Source organism: Spodoptera frugiperda, chromosome 7 (assembly GCF_023101765.2).
Source record: "Spodoptera frugiperda isolate SF20-4 chromosome 7, AGI-APGP_CSIRO_Sfru_2.0, whole genome shotgun sequence".
Taxonomy (NCBI): domain Eukaryota; kingdom Metazoa; phylum Arthropoda; class Insecta; order Lepidoptera; family Noctuidae; genus Spodoptera; species Spodoptera frugiperda.
Window position 1 is genome coordinate 8,253,732 of NC_064218.1, and position 19,108 is coordinate 8,272,839.

A 19,108-nucleotide genomic window follows, 5' to 3' on the forward strand; every position below is an offset into this window, starting at 1 on the left:
TTGTTTATTATTATCAATTGATTATCAATTTATCAATTAATTTTTAATAATGGTCACATTGGCAGTTGTTTGGTTTGGCGTTTAATATTTAGATATTTTGGCCGAAACGAATCTGTAAATATCTTAGGAATAATAAGATGTTCATGAAATTCCCACTTTTAAAGTGAAAGCCAATGACCTAAAGAGTTCTATGTGAATAGTATTTTAAAAGTAGGCCATTTGCAGTCTAACGGATTTGGTTACCGGTACGTCAGAATAACTTCGTAATCATCAAAATTGTTTCAGAAATAGAGTTTTCACTAATTACGTGTTGTTTCAGGATTTAGTGAAGTGTGAATTTCGAAGTGTTGAATTCATGATAGAAGAAGTTAGTGGTCATGGCAGAAAATGATGATTATTTAGAGACGATTGACAACAATCATTTAGACGGGACGAACGGATCCCTAAACATGACTGACAATAGTCTTGGAGTGAGTATTTCTTGTTTTACTATTGATAAAAGTAGCATAATAAATGTCTTTAGAGATGAGTACAAATATTCGGTTCATTAGCCGGAATAGAAAACAGTTACTTTCGATGTTAAATGTTACAGTTACTAAGCATTAACGGTAATCGGCCTTTACCCGACTGGTTTACAAAGTTAACCTGTAAAGTTTGGATTTTACGTACGTGTTATTTTACGGAGATATAAACACAATGGTAAATGTCACAGGAATTAGTTGTTTTGGGTCAGTGTCGCTCATGATTTGTGTGGTATTATGGCATTTATCCAAATAATCAACAATGTAGCATCGATAACATAATTTGATTTAGTTGGAAGTCTGATAACACCCAAAGTACGTTAATAAAATCGCTTTGCTTTGGAACTTGATGCTTATTCATTTGTTTATCAACATGCTGAGTATAGGTTCTATAGAAATGCATGGTAATTAAATAATGTATGTCAATAGAACAAGTTCCTTGACTCAAACTAATGCTAATGAATTTCTATTTTATAAAGAAGATCATTATCATTACTTAAATATTATGTGGCCTATACCAGCAACAAGAAATTACAAGAAATACATGATCAAACATGATATTGTATTGAAGATCATAATTATTATGATCTAATAGATATCTGATGGATATAATACTTTGTGAATTATTGTATTGTATGCAAATAATACTGTCAGTAAGAAATTACAATAGGTACCCACATGATCAAATATCACTATCTACCAAATAATGAAGATCATAATTGTTATGATCTTATAGATATTGCAAATAATACTGTGGATCATGGTATTATGTGGCTATAATACTATGCTAACAAGAAATTACAAGAAGTACATGATCAAACATAATATTATAATGAATATCTATCATGTTATGTAGATCATAATTATTATGATCTGGTCATAAGATCATATTAATATTATGTGATTTGATCACATTACAACTCGATATGTGCAAATAATAGAGTGGATCATGTGCCAATAATACCATGGTAACAAGAAATTACAAGAAGTACATGATCAAATGTTATATTGCAATAAATATCATAATTAATATGATCTTATAGGTATCTGATGGGTATAATACTGTGTGCATCATTGTACTTATGCCAATAATATCATTCTAACAAGAAATAACAAAAGGTACATGATCAAACATGATATTGCAATGACTATCTATCATGTAATAAAGATTATAATCATAATGATCTTATAGATATTCTATGGATATTGTATATATTAGTGTACATCATGGTATATTATGCCAATAATACTATGCCAACAAGAAATTACAATAGATAACTGATCAAACATAATGTTGTAATGACTATCTATCTTATAATGAAGATCATAATAATTATGATCTTTTTATATGGGTATCTAATAAGTCTTAAGTCAAAATTATTTATCTATACTAATATTATAAAGCTGAAGAGTTTGTTTGTTTGTTTGTTTGAACAATTAATCACAACTACTGGTCCGATTTGAATAATTGTTTTGTGTTGGATAGCGAATTTATCGAGGAAGGTTATAGGCCATAAAACATCACGCTACGATTAATAGGAACCGAGTAGAGCGGGTGAATCCGCGCGGAAGTAGCTAGTTTCAAATAGACAGGGAAAGCACTTTTGAACATCAAAGCAAATATCACAATATAAAAAAAAATAAAAAAGTATGTCTGTTGGTCAGTCTTTTAGAAAGCTATTTGATAGATTTTCAAATAATAGTGTGCATCATGATAATATGATATTATCACCATGGTAGCATACATATTTTTTGGGACATATGTACCAATAATAACATGCTAACAAGAAATTACAGTAATTTGGGATGAAAGTGTTAAGTCTTTTTGAATTTGAAAAGCAATATAATTATACCATGCAATTAAAAAACTATTGTCCATCAAAAGTTCATCACAAGTTCATTGGCTAGGCCTACTAAAGAAACCGTGTTATAAAAGGACCTAGAAGGTACACTAGTATGAAAATGTGTGTATGAGAAATATCATGTACACACATTTTCCAAGAATTTCATTAACATTCACTTTTTTTTTTAATATTATAAAACCTTATTCTTTCAACCACAATATCTTAGAAATGGCGATTCCTAGAAAATAATTACGATAAATTATTAATTTTATTAACTTTTGATCCTTTATTCCCAATTGTAAACCATCTCCACCAAAATGTTACCCTTTTTTAAAGCATTAACTGCCAAAAGAAAGCTGTTAAATGCAAATCTTCCGCTAACCGTCGGTCACCAGTGTCCGACGTGGCGGTTAACGTGTTAATTTGTATTATTACTTCGATTTCCAAGCATAGTAAAGTATGTATAATTAAAATTTATTTAAATGTTGGTTTAGTTTGAAAATAAATGCTTATTTTGAGTTCAAATGTAAAAACTGATAAAAGGATGACAAAAGAACATGTTTTAGTGAGATGTTAAAATAGAGTTACTTAGATCTTAAACTTTCATATTTCCTTAATGGTAAGTTGTACCTAATAAAAGTTGATTAATCAGTATACCAAAATTATCACTGAAAATTACAGTAAATATACACATATGATGATTGCAAGACAATTTAATCAGAAGATAAGGCTTTGTAGTAAATATAAAAGAAATGAATACCTGTTCCACTATTGAAATTACCTTTTTGTAACTTAAAATTTTATTATGTTCATATTCGCATTAAAAATTGTCTAAAAACGAATATTCGCGAATGCGAATATTATTTACATCGCTACGATCTATCAAAGATCATAATAATTATGATCTTACGAATATTGCAAATAATAGTGTGCATCATGGTGTCATATGCCAATAATACCATGTCAACAACAAATTACAATGGGTATATGGTATTATAGAAAGAAAGAAAAACCGTTTATATGATATTGTGACCTATATTTCTATCTTAAAATGAAGATTATAATCACATCTTAACTTAATGTTATATGCCAATAATACCATGCTAACAAAATAGATACATAATCAAACATAAACTATGTATCATGTAATGAAGATCATAATTATTATGATCTTATAGATATCTGATGGATATAATACTGTGTGCATGTATGCCTATAATACAATACCAATAAGAAATAATTAAAGGTACACAATCAAACATAATATTGTAATGAGTATCTATCTTATAATGAAGATCATAATTATAATGATCTTATAGATATCTGATGGATATATTAAATATTTAATCTGTTTTGGAATAGATAACAATTTAGTATTTGGGACCTAATTAAGTAATTACCTATTGTTGGTATTATTGGCACATATTAAGTTATGATTTGATTAGCATGGTATTATTGTCACAAAATACCATGATTAACACTATTACTTGCAATATCTATTAGATCATAATACTTAATTATGATCTTCATTAAATTATAGATATCCATTACAATATTATGTATGATCATGTACCTATATGATTAAACATGATATTGAAATTAATTTCTATCATGAAATGAAGATCATATTCATATCATAACTTAATATTATGGGCCAATAATACCATGCTATGTATTGTATGCCAATAAGAAATAACATGATCATACATAATATTGTAATGGATATCTATAATTTAATGAAGATCATAATTAAGTATTATGATCTAATAGATATTGCAAGTAATAGTGTTAATCATGGTATTTTGTGACAATAATACCATGCTAATCAAATCATAACTTAATATGTGCCAATAATACCAACAATAGGTAATTACTTAATTAGGTCCCAAATACTAAATTGTTATCTATTCCAAAAACAAATTAAATATCTATTGTAATAATTTTCATTTAAAATTTTAACTCTCATTCTAATGAATGGGTCATTAGTGCTCCAGGGTATAAATATCACAGGATTTTGTATAGAATGGTCATTCAACAGTTGCACTTCAAGTGGTCAACAAGTCCCAGTGATATCCTTAGTGTCCTGTGAATTTAATACAGTGTACTCTTGTTGCTACTGAAATAATAGTAGAGTAATTTAAGTGATTTTAATATATTAAATTATATTATCCACAATGCAAAAGGGTGGTGATGAAGCTGCTGGTAGTGAAGTGCCAGATTTGGCGGCAATCAAAGCCCGTGTGCGGGAAATGGAAGAGGAGGCCGAAAAACTAAAACAAATGCAGACTGAGGTGGACAAGCAGATGAGTATGGGTAGCCCACCAGGACTCAGTAAGTACTCTTTATATATTTATCATTAACTGCTCAGCCGATACACATAGACTAACATCAACCCTTTTTTGTCATTCAACAGTAGTTTAGCAGTAGGTTTTGTCCTCTTTGAGTTGCATGGTGTTTTTTTACACTTGTTTTAAGCATCTCAGTGAAAATAACATTGTTTTTAAACATGTAATTTTTTAGTGTGTATATTGTAATTAAATTAACATGCATTTGGTTCAATTGAATCAATGCATCATGCAACTCAGTCAGGATAAAGTGTTAGGAAGATAGTTTTGTTACTCTCTTTCAGCAAATGGGTACAATAGTGTTTACAGTATAGTACTTAATAATGAATTATCAATATAGTTCTTAAATTAGGTTCCTCCAAAACTCTTATCTCCCAAACATGTTCTGAATATTAATTTGAAAGTTGCTAGTAAGCCTCTGCTCTTAATGTTTTTTTATCCAAAGGTCTTGCTTAAAATTATAATGGATCAATATTCTGGTAATCTTCATAATATGTTCTGGTATACCAAGGTCCTCTGAGAAAAAAATATATAAAATGTTTTGCATGATAAATGTTCATATTTACAACATTTCTATATGCGTCGGATTTGTTTTAAAGGGCTCCTGTGAACATTAGAATTTACAGAATAATCTTTTTAACTTACACTAATATATCCTTGCTTTATTTTTGCACAGATGTAAAAGGTCTGGTATAATATATTTTAAGTGTTCATTTACATAAGAATTTAAAGTAAATCATCGTTTTTTAAGTGCTCTAGATATATCTTAACTGTAATATTCACTTCGACAATTTGACGCATATGTAAATGTCACCATACTGTATACTGTAGAAGACGCGATAGCCTAGGAGTGTGGGTATAAAAAGTCTTAATTCAATTGGCATACAGGCATAATTACAGAGAACTTTACCAATGTTTTTTTAACCACATGGTAATTATTCATGTTGAGAAGTAAAATACCATGAACAAAAAGAAGTTTTTCCAAATTATTTTCTCGTAGCCATACTCCATAAGTGTCGCTAGTTTACTTTCGATTCATAACAAATGTGTTGTACTTTAACAAATTGAATGTATTCTAAATTTTCCATTTTTCTTCTTATCACAGCAAGTCCATTAAACATGTCCATCGAGGAGAAGATAGAGGCAGATAACAGATCAGTGTACGTCGGCAACGTGGACTACGGCGCCACTGCTGAGGAGCTAGAACAGCACTTCCACGGATGTGGATCTATTAATAGGTAAGCATTCATTAAAAATACTTTAAATATTGATAGGACTAAATATTAAATTGGCAATAGCTTTAGCGTCACGCCTTTTATCCCCAAAGTGGTAGGCAGCGGTGCACCTGCACATTACGGCACTTAATGGCATTGTACAAAGTACACCCACTTTGCACCACATTTGTGTTATAAGTCCCTTGTAATAGGGGGTGAGCCTATTAAATCTAAATGGCGTTCGTAATTTCATTAATTAAATGTTACAGTTTATTATGTTAACTAATTAAAATATTATTAATTCCAGGGTTACGATATTATGTAATAAGTTTGATGGCCATCCTAAAGGATTCGCCTACATAGAATTTGGGGACAAAGACAGTGTCCAGACAGCAATGGCTATGGACGAATCGTTATTTAGAGGGCGGCAAATTAAGGTGAGTTACCATTTTAATTCATAAGATAAACCAGTCTTGATATCAGAATATTATTTTTAAATGTTCATTTGTAATTGCAAGCTCCTCCATTTTTAAAACAGATTGAGATTAATTTTTTCGCTTACTGAACTCCCATTTTTGTTTCGCTGAGAGAAGTTTATAGTTCCTAATCAAAGTTATCAGTTTAATTTGCTCTTTATGAAAATCTTCTTAACATTTGGGTAACAAATTCAATTGTTAATTATTTATGTTTTATATGTTTAGGTGATGCCGAAGCGCACGAACAAGCCAGGCTTGTCGACGACGAACCGGCCGCCGCGCGCCATGCGAGGCCGCGGCCGCTCGTTCCGCGGGGGCTTCTCACCGTACTACTCGGGCTACCGGCCCGTGCGCCGCGGCAGGTACAATCCATATTAACACTGTCTACATCTTCAACTTCTGTGGTTTTATTCTGTTACATAATTTGCAACTGTTACAGCAACATAAAAATCTTGTGAACAACACTCCCCAGTGTTGTAGCTTTGCTATCTTTGTACTAAAATGATAAATTGTCCTTGTATGAGCCTTCAGAATAGATATTGTATTTTAAACTATTTCCAAAGACTTGAAAGAAAGTTTGCAAAAAATATGTTTTAAACATCAAATGAAAATATGTCATTGTTAAAGTCGCCAAAATAAATACTCACATAAAATTTTACTTTAAATAACTACTTTTTGTCATGCTCTCCGGCACAGTTTGTTAAGCATGCTTGCTTCTGTAATTATTTTGATAATCTTTGTTGCATATATTTTATGACAAGAGTAAATAGTTAAAGTCCAGAATTTTATGTTAGTATTTTTGTTGTTAGGTTTTTTATTTATTTTTAGTTCTTAACAAGTGGGATACATATTTTTGTTTGTCATTTAGTTTTCAAATCATCTCCACCCATTTTTTGGATATATATAAACAACACCAAAACTTTTTATAAACTACTCGAAATGTTTTATTATTGTTATTCTCATCATCAATAAATCAAATGTTATGTATAATTGGCAAGTCTGGAATTATTTAAGGCTCCTCCTTAATCAGTATAATTGAAAGAAGTACACATAATGTCAAATGAAAGACAAAAAACGAATCTTAGCATTGTATTAAACTAACAGTTGCAAATTACCTCAATTTCTATGGTACATTGTGAGGATGTCACTTCGTTGCTCCCCTGTCCACTTCTGTTTTATTGATTTAGAAGTGGAAGGATTTTGTCAGTTTAATGTTGACACAAAATTAGAGGTGGCATCTTGCGCAAAAATCTCTGTAGACAGTAGACACTGTTGTTATTTTCGGTACAAACTGTTGTAAATTGATCAAAAGAAAGACAATATTTATACACACTTTTTACAAATAAAGTTTGTAATAGAAAACTTGAGCATTTTCAATGCGGCGCCCTTCTCCTTGGTCGTATACGTAGCTTGCATGGCAGTGCGTAGCGCGCATCGCGTAGCGGTAGCTGGTAGCTGTAACGTGTAGCGTGTAGCTGTAGTGACTAACGGCGTGCCTTGTTTGCAGAGGTTACAGGCGCGGCATGTATTACTCTCCGTACTGAGTGCGGTAGAGGGGGGGCGCCCCCGCCGCCGCGCGGTAGCTTTGTGCGAGTGTGCGGTATAGCTAAGTTAGTGTGTGGACGCCGGGACGTCGACCTGACTATAGCTGCTCGCCCGCGCCCTGCGCCACTGGACTCTAGCTCTACCTTTTACCTTTACTTTCTAAACGTCGTCTGTTACGATTATGTAGGTAAGGAAAATATACGGACTCCGGTGTATTATGACGGATCGCGTTAAGGAAATATGAATTTTATTTTTATTTGTATAAAATTACTGACATGAAGTGACTGTTTTGAAAATGTGCTGTTTTGATTGTGAACAAAAAATACTTCATAGGACTCGATTATAGGGAAGTGCATAGAGTAAGTAGTCTAGGATATAGATATTGAAAATATACCATGTAAACTTCCACTGCTGATCGGCTGTATGTTTGATTCTGTACCTACACTTAGATAAGGTTGAAATGTCGTCTTTGATTCTGGTTTTGTATTATATTTGCCTTGAAGATGTCATAATTTTTGTGAATACATATAGTATTTTGGTAATCATTGTTCATATCGCAGTTTAGGTGTTTAGTGAAGTAAGGGTCATATTGTAGCTATTGTGAGTGCCACAAGGCTGTTAGGAATGCTAGTATACAGTTAATTCGCAGTATGAAGTATTTTAGAAATGTAATGATCGGTGATCATATCGAATGTACGTGCAACATTGTCGTGCAGTGTTCCCACCAACGTGCATGGATCGCGCCGCCTCGCGCCTGCCTCTAGGAATAGTTATATTACGAAACGCTAACATAGGACTTTACAGAAATTAAATAATTTGTTTCTAATATCATGTATTGACATAGTTAGTTACATTTTCACTTGTTTCAGAATTACTATAATTTGTGACTGTATCTACATTGTGTTTTGTTATTTCATCTCAATGTTTGTGTATGATAATGTTTTCGTGATAGTATTAGTTTGTATTCGTCCAGATTATTGTTTATATTTTAAAATATTACAATAGTATTTAAAATATTATTGAAGTATTAGAAATTAAAAAATTTGGTTGCTTTTATTTGGTATGTATACTAATTGTAATTCGTATTTATTCTTCTTATTGTAAAGTACAATGTACACGTATGAACATTTATAATACATGCCTGTATAATAATTGTTTCGTTTTCTAAAAAAAAGGTAAAATTGCACTTTGAAAAGCTCGAAAGAAACAAGTGAAAGGAGAAAAATGAAATGAAAATAATTTAAGAATAATTTTAAGAACGGAGCTGTTGTTTTATTTAAATCATACCCTGACACTAAATAGCGAAACAAAGCTCATTTTCACCTAACACATTTGACTAAACTTTATTCACAATAAATTAATATAAACGCTTGATATAGAAACATGCAACAACGTTGGTGCAAACAATATCATTGCACTTTTTTACCTATACAAAAAGTCACATTGGCTGTTACATTGACAGAGTGGTAAAGAAAATATCAAATTACCGGCTATACATACATCACACTACGCATATTATCAATAGAAGCCGTGTGAAACCATGTGAGAATAGGAAATGATTAAATAAAGCAATATTTTTTCTTTATCCAACATCCGCAGCCCTTCAATCGCGGGGTCTTCGTAAAGTATCATTTCACCCAGTTTTTGTAATCGTAAAAAACAACCATAAAACGGGGTGAATAGGGACAAAAAAGAGGTGAATAGGTATAGGGAAATTCTTCATACTATCTATTCACCACTCTTCTGTCCCTATTCACCTCTCGATCCCTATTCACTGTACTGAACATTTTCGTGGCAAAAAGCTTTCGTTCAGAAAATATTTCAGATACCATTATTTGTTTAAAGAGATAATATTTACTACTGGCAATTAATTACTCTACTGTCAGTGTCAAACTAATTGTAGTACCTAACTGTCAAACCTTTCACATCACAAAATTGACATTAGCCTGATTGATTTCACATTTCATGCTTTGATTTGATTCTTTTCTATAATTTCTGATGGTAAATCAGCATAAAATCTACTCTTATTCGAGAAGAAATTGTGTAAAGATACAGAAATCTGGAACTTACCTTCATTGAAACTACTCATATGATCGTTTCTTCATAGTTTTTGTTATGTGAAGTATTTCCTTTTTGTGAGTTGAAGAAGTGTAAACATGTTTGCAATGACACCCGAATTTTTCCAATTTATGAAGAAGCTAGAAGAAAATGGGGATAAGCTGACTTGTACACCTCCAAGTGAACCGCCCCTTGACTTTGAATTTGATGTACGTAAGCCATAAATAGATGTACAAGCAATAAATAGTATAACGTAAGTTCTGTTATGACAGCATCAATAATGTTTTTGTTACAGAATTCAACATGTCACGTGTGCAATGGTTACTATGGCCCTAGTTTTGGGGAGCCGGTTTGCGTAACTTGCCATGCTTTTCTATTCCCAGACTTTCCGTCGTACTTGCCTTCATCATATTTCTATAGTGAGAAGACAGATGACGGCGACTCGGGGAACGACGAGCCTTCGGACTTGAATTACAGCTCTGAACGCAAAGTGAACAGAGCCTGCACTGTGCCCTCTTGGTGGTATTATAGAGTAAGTATAATGTACAAACAAACAACTAGCCACAGATGATAAATTGATAACTAGGTGCTTTGTTTACAAAGAGACTCTTCAACTCACTTCTAAGAGTTAACAGGAAAACTAAAACTAAATATACACACTAATTTAATCAAAAATAAAGAAGGCGAGACGGATATCAAACTGTTTTGGTTCTGAAACCATGTTTGATACTCGCACCTGTTGCTAGAAAATTTAAAATCTAATTAAGATTCTCTCAAGAATCTTATAGAAGTTTCATCCTTAACACATGATTGACTACCCAAACTTCTTTCCTAATCAAAACAATCACATTTATGATTCTTGAACCTATTACTTAAGTATCAACAATTAGTATCATTGATAATATTGTTCTTTCAGAGTTCACTGGACAGTGAAACTAGCCCAGAAGATGAAGCAAGTCGAGCCAGCAACTCCGGCGCCGGCGCAAGTAGCAGTGGTAACTGTAGCGGGGTGGGAGGTAACGGCGGCGGCGCGGGGAGAGGGGATGGACGCATGTGGCCTGAGGGACCGTCGCGACCTGATGCACCACGAAATGACGGAGTGCCACGCAATGATGGGCCACCCAGGAATGATGGTCCATCTCGGAATGATGGGCCGCCTCGCAATGATGGACCACCTCGGAATGATGGCCCGCCTCGCAATGATATGCCTCCGCGGAATGACGGAGGTCCTCGCAATGATGGGCCGTCTCACGCAGATCCAGGTCCTGCTGGAGGACCCTCAGCTGGCGCAGGTCGCGCTGGTGAGCCGCCGGCTCGTGATGACTCGGCTGGGCTCGGCCCGCCACCGCATCCGCCCTGCCTAGCGCGCTCGTTACAAGCACTTTCCACGCCCAGACCACCAGATAATCTAGCGCCGGGACTGGTGGAGCAGTTGCCGTCTGAAGGTAGTGTTTTCAATAGTTTTATTGTATTTAACAAGAGTCGAGCCGGCCCATTCGTGCCGAAGCATGTCTCTCCCACACTTAAATGGGTTGACTAGGTAACTGTTCTTTCCATTGCAGTGCTGCTATGCATCTTCAGCTACCTAGACGACCTGTCCCTGTGCGCGTGCGCGTGCGTGTGCGGGCGGTGGTGGCGCCTGGTGCGCGCGCGCGTGTCCCCGCCGCGCTGGGCCACCTTCACCAACAAACGGTTCCCGCTCTACCGCCCGCTACTCGCCAACATCGACTGGCATAAGGTACACCTCACCAAACTCCTCAATTACATATTTGATGCAGTTTTACATTACATTTAAACTTGATGGGTCGAAGTTTTGCCGCTATCTCACTTGTTGGCACACCACAGATGGGGCCCAGTAGGGTTGATGCCTGATCCGGAGCTGTGGACTACCTAGCGGGTTTACTGGGGCTCTGGCTCGAAAAGCAGGAGTAGGAACGGGGTAGTTTTTAGTCAGTAAGAGTCTGACACTCCCTCTCGCCTCGCCCAAGACGAGAGAAGAAAAAAAAATTTCGCCTGATGGCAAGTGATGGTACGGCCTACGATGGAGCTCGTCTGCCCATAAGCAACTTATTCACCCGGGCTTTGGAGATACCCAGGTTATACTCTTCAGGAAACAGACTCTGACAAAGAATTCCACTCCCTAGCAGTTGTTTAGAAGTTATCCGAGTACAAACATTTCAGACAATTTTTCTCAACTTCTCTTACATTAGGTACACTTCTTTCACACCACAGTTTTCATAGAATACATTCCTGTTTTGTTTCAGAAATACCAGTGCTTGGTGGAGTCGTGTTTCTGCCGCAACTGTTTGGTACAGATGTGTGTGCAGGCGCAGCCCGCCGGGGAAGAGAACGCCTGGCGTCGGAACCGACTGAGGATTGAACTCAAGGTACATTAGGGAATAAATTAATACCTGGTAGCCAAACGCAGACTTATCAACGTTTAAAAAAAAGGGAATATTCCTGTCGTTTACATCTTTACTTCCTAATCTATACTAATATTATAAATCTATACTAATATTATAAAGCTGAAGAGTTTGTTTGTTTGATTGTTTGTATGTTTGAACGCGCTAATCTCCAGAACTACTGGTCCGATTTGAATAATTCTTTTTGTGTTGAATAGTGCATTTATCAAGGAAGGCTATAGGCTATAAAATATCACGCTATGACCAATAGGAGCCGAGCAGAGCGGGTGAAACTGCGCGGAAGTAGCTAGTGTTATATATGCTTCCACTCATTCTAGAATCCAAGCTATGTCTACTATATGTATTTTTAAGTATTAAATATTTGGTATCCAGATGTTGCGCAACGATCCCCCGGAAGGTATAGCGGCGACCCCCCTGGACCCCAAATGTTGCCACTGGCAGGCGAGCGTCACCGGACCTATAGGGTCCCCCTACGAGGGAGGAGTCTTCTATCTCTACATACAAGTGCCATATGCGTGAGTACATATCGTGGAAATATTATAATGTAATAATCTATGTAATTTGTCCTCAATGACTGACTAACCTGATTTTTGTGTAGAAAGTTAAGCTATATTTTGCTAAAAACCAAAGTTTCAAGTTTCTCATGAAACCAGTCCTTAACACACTTCTCTAAGCAGTTATATAATAATGATAAGCCTCTTATCATCAACTGATTTCTTCTTTCTTTTGCAATATGGTTGTCTTTAGGTATAAAATATCTCTGGGTTCAGTGTGCCTTTTAACAAAAGCTTCCTCTAACAATTTCCATTGTACTCTGTCTCTAGCAACCCTCCAAGCAGTTAAGATAAGGACAACTATAAAAAAAATCGCGAGTCGTTAAAAATAAGTCATTTTTTCAGTTTACAGCAAGCTAAACAATGCAGTACACATACAATTAATTCTTAAAAACAACAAAGCAATATTAAAATAACCGTTTAATGTACCAGGTACCCAATGAGCCCGCCGGTGGTGAGGTTTCTGACCCGCATACTACACCCGAATATCTCGCGGCACGGCGACGTGGGCATCGACTCGGTGCACCACAACTGGTCGCTCGCACTCACCATCAGCAAGGTGCTCATCTCCATACAGAGCCTGCTCACCGACCCCTATACTGCGGTAAGTAGTCTTCTAATTCCTGACCTTTTTTTTATGAAACACGCCGGTAATCGAGCAGACGTATTATCTGATGGTAGGCAATCGCCGCCGCCCACACCAGAGGCGTTACAAGTGCGTTGCCGGCTTTTTGGGAGTTAGGAATTTAAGGGTTGTTGTTCGGGAATCGGGGATGGGGAAGATTGGGAAGGGGGGAATTGGACCTTCGGTAACCTCACTCACACAACGAAACACAACGCAAGCGTTGTTTCACGTCGGTTTTATGTGAGGCCGTGGTATCACTCCGGTCGAGCAGGCATTCGTGCCGAAGCATGGCTCTCCCACACTTAAACTTCAATCTCCATGTCTTACTCCATTATAGACCTTATATCCGATGTTTAAAGTCTATTTTTGTATAAGCAAGTTAAATATTGTTATCAGTTAAATTAGTATTCCAATGCCTACAAAGAGGATTATTTCTACATTTAAATAAAAAGGAGATAGCCTTTTAAAAGGACCGTTTAGTCGGCGGCTTGGGGAGTGGAGAGTCAAGGAATATTTATAGGATCCTGATGTATCTTCTATATCCATGGTACCAGTACATTTGTAATGATGGACCGTCCGTATACTCTACCCATATACTGGTTATATCGGTGGTTAAGCATAGTTTTCGAGTCCTGTGTCGGTTTAAGTGTTATTGTATTTTCCATTTGTGAAATTCTCTAGTGCAAGAAGCCTGGAATTGTGCCTAATGGGTAATTGGAATAGTGACTGATACCTAACCTTACTAGGTATACATATGTGTAGATGTAACTACTCCTTTAGTGGATAAAAGGCGAAGTGTTAAAATGATAATTCGCCCCAGCTTTCCATGGGTGCAATGGTGATATATTATGCATGTATTATATACATAATCATTTCTCTTGAATCACTCTATCTATTAAAAAAACCGCATCAAAATCCGTTGCGTAGTTTTAAAGATTCAAGTATACAAAGGGACATAGGGACAGAGAAAGCGACTTTGTTTTATACTATGTAGTGATAATAAACTGTTATCTAATTTAAACATAATCTTCCCCAGGTTTGCATGGAACCAGAGTTAGGAGAAATGTACGTACGGGACCGACCTCGCTTCGAAGCTCTAGCCAGAAACTGGACGTGGAGATACGCCATGCATGACATTCTCTCATACTGAACTATTATAACTAGTGTATAACCACTCAAATATATACTATGTGATGAAAGGAATTAGGTTGATAGTTCTGTAACAGTATACTGTCGCTTAGCATCCTTTATTGTGGTAGGCTGATTTGTTGATTGGCTTGAATCAATTCTTTTGTAATTCATAGCAATGTGTACTATGTCGACAAAGAAATAAGGGATATAATCGTGTGATAGCGCCGCATCACAACTTTGTGAAAGTATGTTCTCAGAAATTAAAGGACAGGTGGTTTTTTAACAGTTGATACGATTTTTTGACTTATCTCTTAGAAATACACATGAAATTATCTTGACACTTATTTTTTTAGGAATGCCAGACTTTGCGACCAGATATTATTATGGGTCCTTGACAAATGTATTTATTTCTCAATGTTAACTTTTGGCAGCTTTGAATGGTTGAAATGCCCTAACACTTCATTAGTAGCGCCATCCAGTCGTGCTCAAAAAGATGCTATTTTTAGGAAGAAATTACGAGTTTGTTTTCTTTAATCGAATGTCTATTTGCTTAACTAAACTACTTACTCATCATATACCAACAATAATTATGTACGTTCGTAGGTATTTAGCTTGAAACCAAGAAGATTGTGAGACGAACTCAGAAAACATCTGGTGTATCGAATATTTAGCTGTAAACTGGCAAATTGTATTTATTGCCTTTCCAACTTTTTTGTTACTTTATACATGTTAGATAATACGCTTTATAAACAACAATTTCTCCTTCACATATAAAAATATAGCCATAAGTATTATAATCACACTTTTTATACTTTTATGCTGTATCAATATAAATATTTTGTAAACTAAACAACACAAATTATACAAGACAAATGTATGCGCACTTCAAACTTTATTCTAGAAGGCTGTATAAGATTATTTTTTAATAAAATAACGATGAACGCTATCTGAGTCTACAATTTATTTTGTTTTATTCTGTCTCTGTTTATTTATGTTTATCATGTTCCAACGATCTCGTAGTTTGTCGCAGTTGCATAGGGTTGGGACACAGACCTCACTGCCAGGGGCTCTGCAGTAGCCGGGGTAAGGGGCTTCGCCTTTAGGAAGCCACCTTCTTGTAGGGACAAACCTCAAAGGGTCTCGAACATAAGGGTCGTCTATGAGTTCGCGCAAGTGACCCAGCTTTACAGTGTACCGCTTAGTGTGGGTCTTGAGACTCCCTGCAGTGAAATAGTGGACGTATATAGCGAGCGCATAGACCCCCTGTAACGAAAATGTTATTATGTTCCCGAAACGAAACTAAAAATATTTGACAAATACGTTACGTGTCCGTAATTGCATAAAGAAAACTATATCTACCATTGCACTCGTTATTTACCAAAATAGAGTGCTATATTGCATGTTGAAATCCTACTAAATTGGTAAGTCCATTGGCTGTACTAAATATGGAACCCGAAATCCTTTGCTTAGCACAGTACTGCTCAATCTATACTTCTATACTAATATTATAAAGCTGAAGAGTTTGTTTGTTTGATTGTTTGTTTGTTTGAACACGCTAATCTCAGGAACTACTGGTCCGATTTGAATAATTATTTTTGTGTAGGATAGCGCATTTATCGAGGAAGGTTATAGGCTATAAATCATCACGCTACAATCAATAGGAACCGAGCAGAGCGGGTGAAACCGCGCGGAAGTAGCTAGTAATAAATCTATACTAATATATTAATATTATAATATATTATAATATTATAAAGCTGAAGAGTTTGTTTGTTTGATTGTTTGTTTGAACGCGCTAATCTCAGGAACTACTGGTCCGATTTGAATAATTGTTTTTGTGTAGGATAGCGCATTTATCGAGGAAGGTTATAGGCTATAAATCATCACGCTACGATCAATAGGAACCGAGCAGAGCAGGTGAAACCGCGCGGAAGTAGCTAGTAATAAATAAAATTACTGACAATGATACGTTTTCCTTTCTACTTAATACTAATATACTGTCATTGATTAAGGGTCTTGGGTTCAATTCCCGGGTCTGGCAAAGTACTGATGCGTTTTGCGAAAATTTCTCAGTAGTAGCACGGAGTCTGGAATTGTATCCGGAATATGGCAATAGGCTCACCCTCCATTACATGGGATTAATAACGCAAATAGTGAAAAAAAAGAGAGTTGGTACTTAATACTTACATGAATATCAACAATTTCCGAATGAATTCTTTGAATGGACATTCTTACATAAAAGTATATTGTTTTGCGACACGGCTATTTTACCAAGCAGTCGATCGTACCTGCCTACTATGAATAATAATTCCGATTAAACAACTTTAATTCTTTAGGTATCATGTATTTGTAATTATTATATACGTGAAATTAATCTATGTATGTTTGTATGTAATAGTATATATAAGGATTGCAAAAATTATTGGCTTATCTAGGAATTCTTTGAAAATAAATGCAGAAATTCGCCACAGACAAGTATCGCTCCACCACGAGAGATGCCTGTCCGTGCCCAGGGTGCACCGGCCCGCCAGCTGCCCTCCCCCCGGACACATCCGCGGGGGACCAGCAGCCGCCGAGCACGCGAGGAGGTTCTCTGCACGCACCCCATGTCCCTAACGCTACGTATTTTTGGCATTTTGTATTTTTTTTGTTTTTTTTTTCAGTTATTTTCCTGGTTTATCTTAGTACCACGACCACGACATTAATATTAGTCTAGTGGCCTCTACATTTCCCACTGCAGTGGTCTCTAGAATGACTCCTAGATCGTCCTCTAGAGTGACCCCTAGATTTCCCTCTTGAATGGTGTCTGCAATGCTGCCTCGACTCTTTTCTTGCTCTTCCTCTCTGCGTATGCTTACAGCAATCGTGATATTTTTCTTTGCCACATCCACGATCCATGCTGTTTGATGGTCCTGCAGATCTACCTCTGGAATGGCTACGGGATCTACCCCTGGAGTGGCCACGGGATCTTCCCCTAGAATGGCCACGAGATCTGCCTCTAGAATGGCCACGAGATCTGCCTCTAGAATGGCCACGAGATCTGCCTCTAGAATGGCCACGGGATCTTCCTCTAGAATGGCCACGGGATCTTCCTCGAGAGCGACCGCGGGATCTACCCCTGGAACGGCCACGAGATCTGCCCCTAGAGCGGCCACGAGATCTGCCCCTAGAGCGGCCACGAGATTTGCCCCTGGAGCGGCTGCGAGATTTACCCCTGGAGCGTCCTCTGGACCTACCCCGCGATCGACCTCGACTCACAGATCGATCTCTCGAGCGGCCCCTGCAGCGAGAACATCTTGCATCAGCTTCCACTCCTGTGCTCACGTCTAGAGCTGCAGTCTCAGCACTCGGCTGCCCACGGCTGGGCACTGCTACGAGCACTGCTGTCTCCATGTTCTGGGACTCCAACTTCTGAAACACACAACGGATCTTCGTAGCGGTTAGTAGAGTATGTAGGTAGAGCTGGTATAGCGTTAGATGCAATGTGACTTGCGTAAACTCGTGGTGGTGAGTGTGGCTCATCCCCCGATCGCAGTCTGTTATATGCAACGTTGTTGCGTAATGATTTCAAGTATTGCGCAATATTTACACTTATTGCATTATTGTTACGCAACAAAATATGTACTTATCTTTTGAAGAGTTTAGGAAAATTCCATTGTCGGTAAGGTAAGTATTAATTTACGTCGCAATATTGTGAAATATAAACACCATGCCTTTTCATCCTGCGTAAGCTCCAGGACCAGGACTAGCTACTTTTCGTCATCATTCGAAAAATCCATTGATGGTGATAGACGTAAGTTGATGAAATCTTAGGGAAACCGAGTAGGGGGAAAGTAAAGATTTTTAAACACTACAATTTAATAAGGGTCTGGAGTAGACCTGATAATGGAGCCGACGGACCGTCGAGGGAACTCCCTAACGGTTTACAGTAATTACCTTGTGTTTGGGATTGATCAATGTGTATTGATGACAATTTTACACCTAGATGGAGCGGGACTTTCATTAAGGGTCTGATGATGAAGAAGTGCAATTGTTAAGAGAACTCCTCAACCATTTACAATAACTATCTTGTGCTTGGGCTTGATAATTTGTATTCATTAGAACTTTGCAGCTAGGTGGAGCGGGACTGTCATTAAAGGTCTGATGTCGGTCGGTCTGAAAGGAATGAAGAAGTAGAAGAAGAAGAAGATAAGGAATTGTGCGCAGTATATGGCAATAGGTTCAACCCCTATTACATGGGGCTTGTAACATAAATGGTGAAAACTGGATATACATTTCATAACGGCATTACGTGCCTTAATATCCATCTCTGCCTACCCCTTCGGGGATAAAAAAGGCGTGACGTTGCATAATGAAGAAGTGCAATTGTAATTTT

At 36.6% G+C, this 19,108-nt stretch overlaps 2 protein-coding genes and 1 long non-coding RNA gene across 3 annotated transcripts; 2 read left to right on the forward strand and 1 right to left on the reverse strand.

Moving 5' to 3' along the window:
• Window positions 1-47: 47 nt before the first annotated feature.
• Window positions 48-9,208, forward strand: LOC118265747 (polyadenylate-binding protein 2). Its single transcript, XM_035578860.2, has 7 exons — window positions 48-245; window positions 320-470; window positions 4,549-4,696; window positions 5,816-5,948; window positions 6,232-6,361; window positions 6,626-6,762; window positions 7,908-9,208. The coding sequence occupies exons 2-7, from the start codon at window positions 378-380 to the stop codon at window positions 7,942-7,944; spliced, it is 678 nt and encodes a 225-aa protein (XP_035434753.1). The 5' UTR covers window positions 48-245; window positions 320-377; the 3' UTR covers window positions 7,945-9,208.
• Window positions 9,209-9,866: 658 nt separating this feature from the next.
• Window positions 9,867-15,695, forward strand: LOC118266368 (uncharacterized). Its single transcript, XM_035579789.2, has 8 exons — window positions 9,867-10,212; window positions 10,299-10,535; window positions 10,920-11,448; window positions 11,566-11,741; window positions 12,268-12,390; window positions 12,799-12,941; window positions 13,413-13,584; window positions 14,642-15,695. Exons 1-8 carry the CDS (start codon window positions 10,102-10,104, stop codon window positions 14,753-14,755), a joined length of 1,605 nt encoding a protein of 534 aa, XP_035435682.2. The 5' UTR covers window positions 9,867-10,101; the 3' UTR covers window positions 14,756-15,695.
• LOC126910871 (uncharacterized) lies at window positions 15,676-18,235 on the reverse strand. Its single transcript, XR_007705456.1, has 2 exons — window positions 16,921-18,235; window positions 15,676-15,999 (listed from the first exon to the last, which is right to left on the reverse strand). It is a non-coding gene; the product is annotated as an uncharacterized LOC126910871 (long non-coding RNA).
• Window positions 18,236-19,108: the final 873 nt, after the last annotated feature.